At 43.7% G+C, this 12070-nt stretch overlaps 1 protein-coding gene across 1 annotated transcript in view; it reads right to left on the bottom strand.

Moving 5' to 3' along the window:
• LOC115482264 (nucleolar protein 7-like) overlaps positions 1–12070 on the bottom strand; it is a 34175-nt gene that overhangs the window by 7352 nt on the left and 14753 nt on the right. Inside the window, exons 6-7 of the mRNA XM_030221960.1 lie at positions 11241–11362; positions 11061–11138 (exon numbers count right to left, since the gene is read on the bottom strand). Coding sequence (XP_030077820.1) covers positions 11061–11138; positions 11241–11362 — 200 coding nt within the window. The remainder of the gene's footprint in view (positions 1–11060; positions 11139–11240; positions 11363–12070) is intronic.

Below are 12070 nucleotides of genomic sequence, written 5' to 3'. Positions count from 1 at the left end.
ATTTGGTATTGGGATCTTACCAGGTATTTGTGACCTGGATTGGCCACTGTTGGAAACAGGATACTGGGCTTGATGGACCTTTGGTCTGTCCCAGTATGGCAATACTTATGTACTTATGGCAACTCCATACTGGACAGATACGCTTCACCATCTAAAGTGGAGCATAGAGGCGGAGTATAAATTCCCCAAGAAATCTTTTAAAATACTATTAATATCTCTGCTATGAAAAAGCTCACCCAGAGAATTCCGCAAGGTAGCAATCTTTCTAGGGTCCTTGCTCTAATTTAGCCAGTAGGCTACTACTTTTGTTAGCGAATCTATACAGCTTGTATTTATAACCACCAATACATTTCTGTATGTTCTGATGAAGAAGTTCACTGTGTTTGTTGAGCCTCCAGCAACTGCCCTCTAAGATTAATAGAAGGACCTCTTCCAAGCCTGCTATGCAGTGTTGTCACTTGCCTTTTGAGGCAGAGTACCTCCTATGACGCACTTTCTTCTGAAAACTGGTATAAGGAATGATCTCCCCCCTGAACACCACCTTTGCTATTTCCCAAAACAGGATGGGATCATCTGTATGTTCCCAATCATTTTCTGCATATGATTTCCATTTGGAAAGTAGGATAGGTAAGAATTTTCCATCCCTATAGAGATAAGGGGGAAACCTCCACAGTACTCTACTGCCTGACACAGAACCCAAAGACATTACCAAAGCCACCCATGCATGATCAGAAATCATAAATGGCCCAATCAAACCATCCACTACTGAGGAAAGGAGAGCTCTCAAAATAAGAAGAGTCATCCAGAGTTGGATCTGCTACATCATTAAAGTCACCCCCTATCAAGATGAGGATGTCCTTAAAAGTGTTTATATGGCAAAAGAGACGTTGATAAAAATATTTGATATTTGTCATAACTGTTAGGGAGCATACACATTGCACAACATAGGTTGATTCTCCAATATCACCAAGGCTAAAATAAATCTACCCCCTGGGTCACTTATCACCCCCCACCCTTAGTCTCCAACTTAAGATCTTTACGAATTGAGATTATCACACCTGCCTTTTTATCTACTGCAGGTGAATCAAAAGAATATCCCACCTACCACCTATTCAACTTGGCATGCTCGATAGTATTTAGATGGGTTTCTTGTAGAAAGGTAACTGATCTTTTTATCATTGACAGCTTTAAGAATTGTATGCCTTTTAATTGGGGAATGTATTCCTCCCACATTTCAAGTATAAAAGCTATGTGATCCCAGGGCCAAAAAAAATTTCTCTTAACCCAAAGCAGATAGCATAAGTAGTAATCCCAGAAGGGCGTCCCAGCCACCACCCTCTGAGCAAACCCTCGAAGCCAAGCCATCAAAACTCAGAAGCGAGCTGCCCTAAACCCTGTGTCCCTCTTATTGCTAATAAAGAGAAAGACAACCCCCCCCCCCATAAACAACCCCTCACCCCATCCCCAATCCTACCTCCAAATTCCCCAATCCAGCCCCCCTCTCCAAAATCTACCAGAAGCACCCAAATTGGGTTCCTACCCTGAGGAGCCCCTCCCTCCCTGTACTAACGCTGCCAAACAAGCCCTCATAGAAAAATTCATCATTTATGGAAAGCCCCCCCCCCCCCCAGAAGAACCTCAGGGACAGCTATCTCAGAGAGAATGGAGAAAAACCTACAGTACTCATGGACACAGCAAATTATGAGTAATTTCCACCAACAATAATTTAAATACTAGTGAACGAATTGCAGAACAATAAAGCAAGCCTTCCCCCTCCCACAAAACTAAAGTGCTTTCACCCTGTCGCTGTCTTGACAAAGAATGAAGTTCACATTTCCATTACCCTCATGCACCTTATCAAATACACGTGGTACAAAGTATAGTGTCGCCAAAAGCGGAGTCTGAGTCACCAACAGATTGGTAATGATTCCCATAAACCAGTTATCAGACAGCAGAAATTATAATTTCCTAGCAATCGGAAGTCTTTCCAAGCACCCTCAACCTCATACATGCTATCTGGTACACATAGCATAGGTCATCATTGGATTACATGAGAGTCAGGACCCCCTGTGTGAACTAACATTAGGAAAAACAAAAAAGGTTTAACCCTAATGGCTGAACTGCAACTAGGTGTGCACACACCCGATAAAATCAAGTTAAGTGCGCCCATAATTATGGTTTATTGCTTGTAGAAATCATTGAGTATATTATGAGAGGTTGATACAGAAATAGCACACAAGCGTGATAAAGAGTGTATGAAACGTTGCATACCTGCAACTACATTGGAAGTTGTCAGTGTATACAGTGTGCATAAGGTTGGTGGAGTAAGTGACAGGATTGACCTAGCAATTAAGTCAATAACACTAATATTTCTTTTAGGTGAAGTGTTCATTATTATTTAAAGAAGAGCACTGGTGTGTATTTGCTCACATAAGAATTAAAAAATCTTTCGGAGAAGATCTATGATCGAGAAACTTGTCCACCCTTAGAGGCGGAATCTACTTTGCAGTGCAGCTTCACTTGGGTGAGTTAACACTCTGAGAACTTCTCCTTCATTTACAAAACTTTCTTTATATGTTTTCTGGGTCAATCCTTCCACTGTTTGTCTCCTTAAGGTTATACTCTGGTTCTTTGTAAGTGATTGTTGAACTGCAACTAGGAGCAGGTGAATCTATCAGGACTACAAGCCTGAAAGTGCAAAAAGCCCCCCCTCCCCCCAAAAAGGGGGGGGGGGGGAGTATCAGATGAAAAATATATGTCCAAAAAGTCAGTCCCAACTGTAGATATCTAAGCGAGTCTGGAAACAGTGTAGTCCACGAATGTATGCAAAGTCTATAAGCAACGAAATTTTAGAGAGATCCCACAGTATAAGCCAAACTTCTCTCATGGGATGTCTCAGCCAGAGCTTGAGGACTCCAAGTTATCCACAAACTTAGCAGCCTCAGAGGCAGAATCAAATGTTGTAGTAACCCCGTTATTTGAGATGCGAAGTTCGGCGGGGTATGCTAGCGTGAAACGTATCTTCTTCTGCACTAATTTAGAACATACAGGCGAAAATTCCTTCCAGACCACCGAGACCACAACCGAACAGTCTTGAAAGCATAATATCGGTTTGCCATCAAACTGCAGTGATCTACCATTTCGAATCACCTGTAGAATGTCTTGCTTCTGAATATAGTTGAGGACTTTAAAGAAGATGGCTACTGTTGGTCACCCTGCCGGTTCCTGCCGCCAACCAAGACGATGGGCTGTCTCAATCCGCAGGAGCCCTGCTTCTGCTGGAAGTTGTAGGGCCTTCGTTAACCATTTTTCCAAGAAACAGGGTAGGTCTTGATCTGCCAGGGTCTCAGGTAGCCCTACTAATTGGTATTATTGCTCCTCAACCTATTTTCCAGTGTGTCCAATTTATCCTCGAGGCTCCGCAGCTTCCTTGCCACATGGGGTTTGTCTTGCTCTAGAAGCTGCACCATGTCCTCCACCTCCCCAACTCTGCGCTGCACTGTCTGCAGATCCACTGAGAGTTGTAAAACACTGTTCTGTGGTATCTAATTTATTGATAATTAATTGCAATTTGGTTCCCACTGTTTGCTCCAATGCTGCCTGTACTTCCGCCGTGATCTCAGCTGCCCACTCTGAGCTAGGCGAGGGCGATGCGGGAGCACTCTTGTCAGCCACTTTGTTGTCTCCCAAATGGCTCTTCTCCCTGTCCTTACAATTTATGTGGGATGCCATAAAAGATTATCTCCCTGGGTACAAAATGTTAAACAGTCAACAGGGAAGCACTTCTAATTCCACAGTGTAAGTGCAAATTGGGCTATACCTACGATAAGTAGCAACTCAATTTAGGAAAGTCAAGAGCTCCTCAAACCTCCATCTTCACCCCTCCATATCTTTACCGAAGTCTTCATATTTATTTTAACAGTATCTGTTGTCACCAACACAAGTTAGACCACTTATCCTCTCCTTTCAATAGACACACTCCTTCAACCAGCCCTTTTGAGTAATCAAAACGTTCCACAATTTGATCAACCTTGTGCTTAAATGCTTTTACAAAGTCTGTACTGGACAATGCACTGGAAACCACCCTTGAATTGTCCTTACTACTAGGAAACCTAGAAACTACAGTGAAGAATTCCTTCATACTCAAAGATGCTTTCTCAATGGAATAAATGTACTCACTCTGCTGCTCCCCAGTATCTCTCCACACTCGTCCTTCCCTACACTCCTTCCCGTGCACTCCGCTCCATGGATAAATCCTTCTTATCTGTTCCCTTCTCCACTACTGCCAACTCCAGACTTCGCGCCTTCTGTCTCGCTGCACCCTACGCCTGGAATAAACTTCCTGAGCCCCTACGTCTTGCCCCATCCTTGGCCACCTTTAAATCTAGACTGAAAGCCCACCTCTTTAACATTGCTTTTGACTCGTAACCACTTGTAACCACTCGCCTCCACCTACCCTCCTCTCTTCCTTCCCGTTCACATTAATTGATTTGATTTCTTTATTTATTTTTTGTCTATTAGATTGTAAGCTCTTTGAGCAGGGACTGTCTTTCTTCTATGTTTGTGCAGCGCTGCGTACGCCTTGTAGCGCTTTAGAAATGCTAAATAGTAGTAGTAGTAGGAATCATTAAAAAAAGGTACATTTTACTATATTAGTCTGCTCCCTATATTCTACTAGTTTTTTTTTAAGTAAATTTCCTGTGTATAGCCTGATGGAAACATACGTCATTCTCTTTCATTTTTCCTCAATTCTCTCTTTAGCAATCTACTACTACTACTACTATTTAACATTTCTAGAGCGCTACAAAGTGTACGCAGCGCTGTACAAACACAGAAGAAAGACAGTCCCTGCTCAAAGAGCTTACAATCTAATAGACAAAAAGTAAAGCATTTAAATTTAAAATATTTAAGCAGTCAAGCACAAGAGAACAGTCACAGAAGGACAGAAGATGTTGAAGGGTGGTCAGTGTGATTAGGTGTAACTCTGGTTGGAGTAGTGGGAGAAGGTGATAGAAGAATAGAAATGGGTGAGGTAAAGTAATGAGTGGGTTGATAGGGAGGTTATATAAGACATGTCACTCTAGGGGTGGGTGGGTAGAGGGGTAGGGTGGGTAGGATTAAGTCTAAAGCAGGAGAAGGTATTCTCTGCAGCCTATCTGTGAGATGGAAAATGCTCTCTGAAGCTGCTGCTATAAGTTGTTAGTTTTCTCTCCCTGAAAGAGATCCAAGCCACACCCACGAAGTTCAAACTGTCAGTGGGGAGGGTGAGGGGAGGAAATGGCAGTGCTTGATGAAAAAGAGAGCTCAGTTTGATAGGAGATATACTATAGGATGTCATTCTGAGGCCAGGCTAAGTCTAAAGCAGGAGAAGGTATTCTCTGCAGCCTATCTGTGAGATGGAAAATGCTCTCTGAAGCTGCTGCTATAAGTTGTTAGTTTTCTCTCCCTGAAAGAGATCCAAGCCACACCCACGAAGTTCAAACTGTCAGTGGGGACGGTGAGGGGAGGAAATGGCAGTGCTTGATGAAAAAGAGAGCTCAGTTTGATAGGAGATATACTATAGGATGTCATTCTGAGGCCAGGCTAAGTCTAAAGCAGGAGAAGGTATTCTCTGCAGCCTATCTGTGAGATGGAAAATGCTCTCTGAAGCTGCTGCTATAAGTTGTTAGTTTTCTCTAAGCTCATCATTAAACCAATCTGCCTTAATGATTTCTTACCACCCTTTGCTGCTTCATGAGTGCAGCCTCATTAATTGTATCAAGTAACAAAATATGAAAGCATGATCTAGAATTGGGAAGAAAGTGGAGTTTCAACTCTGAAGACTGGATTGGTGAAAGTTTATCCCAGCTTTCTGAGAGCTGAGTACATTCAATTATTCTTGTGGAGCAACTTATATATTTTTTTCCTGCAAATCAGCCACAGCACCTTTGAAACCACAATTTTGGAATATGTGCCATTATTCTAGGGTGTTAACTACATCAACATTGACTGCCAGAGGAGACTGGTGACCCTTACGTTTGAGTGATTTCAAACACAGTCCATAATACCATCTACTTGATAAAAATGAGCACCCCCTGCATCTTATGAAAAGCTTACATTTAGGGCTTCTTTTATCAACAGGCAAAATAAGGCAGTTGCCCTGGACCTTGCATAATAGGGACCCATTATTAAAAGGCAGCCATGAGGCAGTAAGAGCCCCCCCCCCCCTCCAAAAAAAAAAAAAACCTCAAAAACAACTAAAATGCCAACTTAATTGCTGCTCTTCTCAGCCCTTGTGTAAAAGGAAGGGCAACAGGGTGTTTCAGCAAGAGCAGGACCAGGATTTATCCAATTTCAGCACCAGTCAGAAGCTGGATCTCATTTAGGAACCAACAAACTGCAGCATATTAGGCTTGGTTTCACCACTTTCCCCGGCAAATAATAATAGGGTACATACACAGTCTCCAGAGGGACACAAAAAAGAACAATGATGTTGCAGATGGAGCGATCTTTGATCCCTAGATATCTAAGCCAAAGTTTGTTGTTGACGCCGCTGCGTGACGCTTGGCAGTTCTTGGGGAACTGCTTGAAAGTGGATACTGGAATCACGGAATTAATGACCATTAGGGGGAACCCTAAGTTTGTGTCAGGCTTGGAGAATCCAGTATTTAAAAGATGGGAGGAAAGAGGAATAACTTGTTTGGAAGATGTAATTGGAGTCGAGGGACAGATAAAACCGCAAGAGCAAATATTGGGTAATGAGTCGCTGCAATGGGGGGGCACTTTTGCTTACTGCCAATTGAAGCACTTTATACATTCTCTAGATGGGGAGAAACTGAGACAAAAGTCGGGGTCCAAGTTGAAAGAATTCTTTGAGGAAATTTCAGATACCGAACCATCCGTCTCTGATGTGTATAAGGCATTAGGGTCAGTGGGGATGATTAAAGATTTGACAACAGTTAAAGAGCGGTGGGAGAAAGATTTGGGAATAGGCCTCCCCAACTGGGATATAAACAGACAAGTGAAAGGTATTGCAAACTTAGTTAGTGGAGCCCATTATCGGGAATGCGCTTTTTGAGTACTTCATAGGGCTTACTTCACACAAGTACAATTAGCAAAATTTGGGGGAGCACAAAATTCAATATGCTCGCGATGGAAAAACGCAGAAAACACATTTTATCATGCATTTTGGAGTTGTGAAATCATACAGGGCTTCTGGTCAAGAGTAGCCACTTATCTGTCAAATTTGCTGTCTTGTGAAGTAGTAGGAACCCCCTCACAGATGTTATTGGATATATATGGGTTGTTCAGAGGAAACACCTAAGAGGAAACATTATTTTTTCGTAAGGGGTGTCTGCTAGCAAAGAAATGTATATTGCAAAACTGGACTTCAGAGGCAGTGCCAGAATTTTGGCACTGGCGGAACATGGTGCACCAGCTGCTGATGTGGGAGGCAAGAGAAGCCAGAGGATCCACAAAACGAAAAACTCAGTTCTTGAAGATCTGGGGAAAATATATAGATACCTTATCAGCTAAGGGTAAGAGTTTTGTACTTAATGTGCTGTAGACACTATATTGATACTGAATGCGGGTCAATTTCCCTTTTTTTAGGATGTTTATGAGTTTTCCATGGGGAGGGAGGGAACAGGAGAGTTAGCGGAGGGAAAAGTTTTTTTTTTGGGGGGGGGGGGGGGGGGAAGGGGAAGGGGGGGAAAAGAAAGGGAATAAATAAGAGAAAACAGTAGACCCGAACTGTTTGATGTTTGATTAGAATGGAGTTTCATGACTGGTTGTATATATTGAATATCTGTTGTTGATAAAAGTGTACACTGTTTTCAATAAAAACCGTTGAAACATATATATATATACACACATACACCCTTTAGAGGGATGGGATAGGGGAGAAAAACTGGAAAAATACTAAGAGCCATGAATGACAGTTCCTTCAAGAGGAAGATACAATTTTGGGAGACAGATTTGACTGTATGTTTTATATTGTTGTAAAGTTCATTGATGCAATGGATGTTAAAGGCAGTATATAACATGTAATAAATGAAAATTAAACTACTAAATCCTGGTAAAATCTGGGGAGAGAAAATTAAAAAAAAAAGAACAATGATACTATTTCTGGATCTGGGTAAACCAAAGCAAAGGAGATGTGTCTTGCCAAAAGTCTAGGAAGGGTTTGAATTTGTGGTCTCTCCATTCACCCTTCCTCCATAGTTGTTCCACATGCATTGTGAAGCGCTAGCTAAAATAAAAATAGACAAAGCGATGGGGCCTGATGTGATACAACTGAGGGTACTCAAGAAACTCAGAAGGGTTCTAGGGCTCCCTTGTCTGACCTTTTCAATGCTTGTTTAGAGTCTGCAGGTGCCAAAGAAGGGTAGAAGTGGTCCCCCTGTACAAGAGCAGAAGTAAGGAGGTAGTTGAGAATTACAGGCCTGTTAGCCTGACCTCAGCTGTGAGTAAACTAACAGAAATGCTTCTAAAACAGAGGATTGTGAGGTTTCTAGAACTGAATGGACTGCAGAACCCAAGGTAGCATGGTTTCATTAGAGGCAGCTCTTGTCAGACAAATCTGATTGATTTCTTTGACTGAGTGACCAAACAGTTGGAAATGGGTGGGGCACTAGAAGTGGTGTACTTGGATTTTAGCAAAGCCTTTGACATGGTTCCGCATAGACGGCTGATAAATAAACTGAGGGCCCTCAGTATGGGACTAAAGTGACTGACTGGGCTAAAAACTGGTTAAGAGGAAGGAGACAGAGGGTAGTGGTAAATGGAGTTTGACCTGAAGAAAAGGATGTTATCAGCGGTGTACCATAGGGGTCATTCTCGGACTGGCTCTTTTTAACATCTTTATGAGTGATATTGCGGAATGTTTGTCTCTTTGCTGATGATACCAAATTCTATAATAGGGTGGACACCCCAGAAGGTGTGAATGTCATGAGGAAGGATCTAGCGAAGCTTGAAGAATGGTCCAATAATTGGCAACTAAGATTTAACGCTAAGAAATGCAGGGTCATGCACCTGAGTTGCAAAAATCCAAGGGAACGGTACAGTATAGGGGGTGAAGTGCTTCTGTATACAAAAGAGCGGGATTTGGGGGTGATTGTGTCTGATGATCTCAAGGTGGCCAAACAGGTAGAAAAGGTGACAGTCAAAGCCAGAAGGATGCTCAGGTGCATAGGGAGAGGAATAGCCAGTAGGAAAAAAAAAAAGAGGTGATAGTGCCATTGTATAAGTCTCTGGTGAGACCCCATTTAGAATACTGTGTGCAATTCTGGAGACTGCACCTAAGAAAAGATATAAACAGGATGGTCGGTCCAGAAGGCTGCTACAAAACTGGTCAGTGGTTTTTGTCATACAGTGTATGAGGACAGACTTATAGACCTCAATATGTATACTCTGAAGACAAGTGAGAGAGAGAGGATATAAGAACACTAGTAAAACAGGCCCATTTCTGACACAAATGAAACGGGCGCTAGCAGGGTTTTCCTCGGAGTGTGTATGTTTGAGAGAGTATGTGTGAGATTGACTGTGTGTGAGAGAGAGAGCGTGAATGTGCGAGTGTGTGTGTGTGACAGAGATAGAGTGAGACTGCGGGGTGCGAGTGTGTCTCCTCTGTCCCCCCTCCAGCCACCCAGCGATTCTCCCCTGCTCCCCCTCCAGCCACCCAGTGATTCTTTTTCCCTTGCCCCCCTCCAGCCATCCACTGATGCTCTTCTTTCCCCTGCCCCCCCTCCAGCCACCCAGCGATGCTCTTCTTTCCCCTGCCCCCCCTCCAGCCACCCAGCGATGCTCTTCTATCCCCTGCCCCCCCTCCAGCCACCCGAGTCTCCTCTGTCCCCTGCCCCCCCTCCAGCCACCCAGTGATTCTCCTGTCCCCTGCCCCCCCCCAGCCACCCAGCGATTCTCCTTTTTCCCTTACCCCCCTCCAGCCACCCAGCGATTCTCCTATTTCCCTTGCCCCCCTCCAGCAACCCAGCAAATCTCCTCTCCCCTGCCCCCCTCCAGCCACCCAGCGATTCTCCTGTCCCCTGCCCCCCTCCAGCCACCCAGCGATTCTCCTCTCTCCCCTGCCCCCCCTCCAGCCACCCTATTTCCCTTGCCCCCCCTCCAGCCACTCCTCCATTTTAATCAGCATATATTAAATTCCATCCATGTGCTACAGAAAAGCACTGAGCATTTGTGCGCTCTATAAGGCTCCATCTCCTCAATTGATGACACGTAGTTCCGGAACGTTGCAGGAATGCTTCAAGGCTTGAAGGCTTCACTTTCTCGGCCTCAGAATGTTGGAGGTGCGTTTTATTATATAGAATAAGAATAGCCATACTGAGTCAGACCAATGGTCAATCTAGCCCAGCATCCTGTTTCCAGCAGTGGCCAATCCAGGTCACAAGTACCTGGCAGAAACCCAATTAGTAGCAACATTCCATGCTACCAATCCCAGGGCAAGCAGTGGCTTCCCCGTGTCTGTCTCAATAACAGACTATGGACTTTTCCTCCAGGAAATTGCCCAAACCTTTTTTAAACCCAGATACGCTAATCGCTGTTACCACATGGTATGATAGAGACATTTAAATATCTCCGTGGCATTAATGTACTGGAGGTGAGACTTTTCAAACGAAGGAAAACTCTGGAACAAGAGGGCAAATGATGAAGTTAAGAGGTTATAGGCTCAGGATTAATCTAAGGAAATACTTTTAAGGAAAGGGTGGTGGATGCATGGAATAGCCTCCTAGTTGAGGTAGCTGAAACAAAGACGGTGTCTGATTTCAAGAAATCATGGAACAGGTACATGGGGGCATCTTTTACTTAGGCATGCTGGAGTTAACGCACGCTAAAAATAGGCATGTGCTAAACGCTAAAAACGCCCATAGGAATACATTGGCGTCTAGCATTTAACGTGCACCTATTTTTAGCGCGCACTAAAAATACCCAGCGTGCCTTAGTAAGAGACCCCCGGGATTTCTTAGAGAGAGGAGATAGTGGATGCTGCAGATGGGCAGATTAGATGGGCAGTTTGGCCTTTATCTGATGTCCTGTTTCTATGTTTGTATAGGACGGTTACATACCCCAAGTGTTGTCCACAAACTGCATGGCAGGCTTTTTGATGGTTCCTTTCTTGTTGGCGAGCGAGAAGAACTGGTTCACTTGAAAAGAGGAGGGAAAAAACAGACCTTCCATGTTAACCCAAACACACAAGTTAGTAAGTAGCATCTCATTGGAAGCAATGCTCATATCATTCTCTTTACCTGTCGTCCTGTTACTGCCGGGTCCATATAGGCAGCTTTGTATAAAGTCTTTGGCTGCCTGTTCCTGTAGGCTGATCTGGTCCCAGGCTTTCAGCTGCACTGCCCTGTAGCTTTCCTGCAGTCTGGTCAAAGCAAAACAAATCACCATTAGCACAATACATGGTTTGACTTTCTCTGAAGCACACAATGCACACTGGCTTTCAGTCTGGAAAATTTCAGAAGTCTATTACGCAAGAGCTGCTTCTGAACTTTTCCTTCCCCTTCAGCCTGAATACTCACAGGATCCAGCACAGAACAAAGCTTTCACAGGATTTTAGATGGATGGTATGTAACAATTAAAAAAAAAAAAATTGTTTACAGAAGAGCTTTCTGCCTGCCCTCTCTTCTGCTGCTGCTTTGTGACAGAAAGTTCCTCAGTTAAGAAAAGCAAACAGCTCCAATCTCTCAAGTTACAAGCCACATCTTCTCCACCTGAAGGAAGCCCACAGGCTCTTTTCACAGCCTGTGTTCAGTATCATACCTGTCTTTCGTCAGAAAACAGGAACAAGCCTCTCATGACCTCAACACCAGGTTTGCACCATTACTGAAACAGTAGGGAGCATTTTCTGTTTTTATGTTCTCTGGCTTCGGCAGCTGGGGTCATGATTGTTGTGGTTGTCCAGGCCTTACCGTGTCTGAGTATGTGAAACCAACGTTTAAGCCATAATGCCGTGGCTTTCTTCAGACACAGCAAAAACTGGACAACCGCAACAATCATCCTCTGCTTTCATTTTTACAAGCTCATGTTTCATGGTTCTGTATCAAGCCTCGACTCTGGTCCCTTTAAATAG

The sequence above is a fragment of the Microcaecilia unicolor genome, chromosome 1, assembly GCF_901765095.1.
Source record: "Microcaecilia unicolor chromosome 1, aMicUni1.1, whole genome shotgun sequence".
Lineage (NCBI taxonomy): Eukaryota > Metazoa > Chordata > Amphibia > Gymnophiona > Siphonopidae > Microcaecilia > Microcaecilia unicolor.
This window is presented reverse-complemented; position numbering and strand designations above follow the sequence as displayed.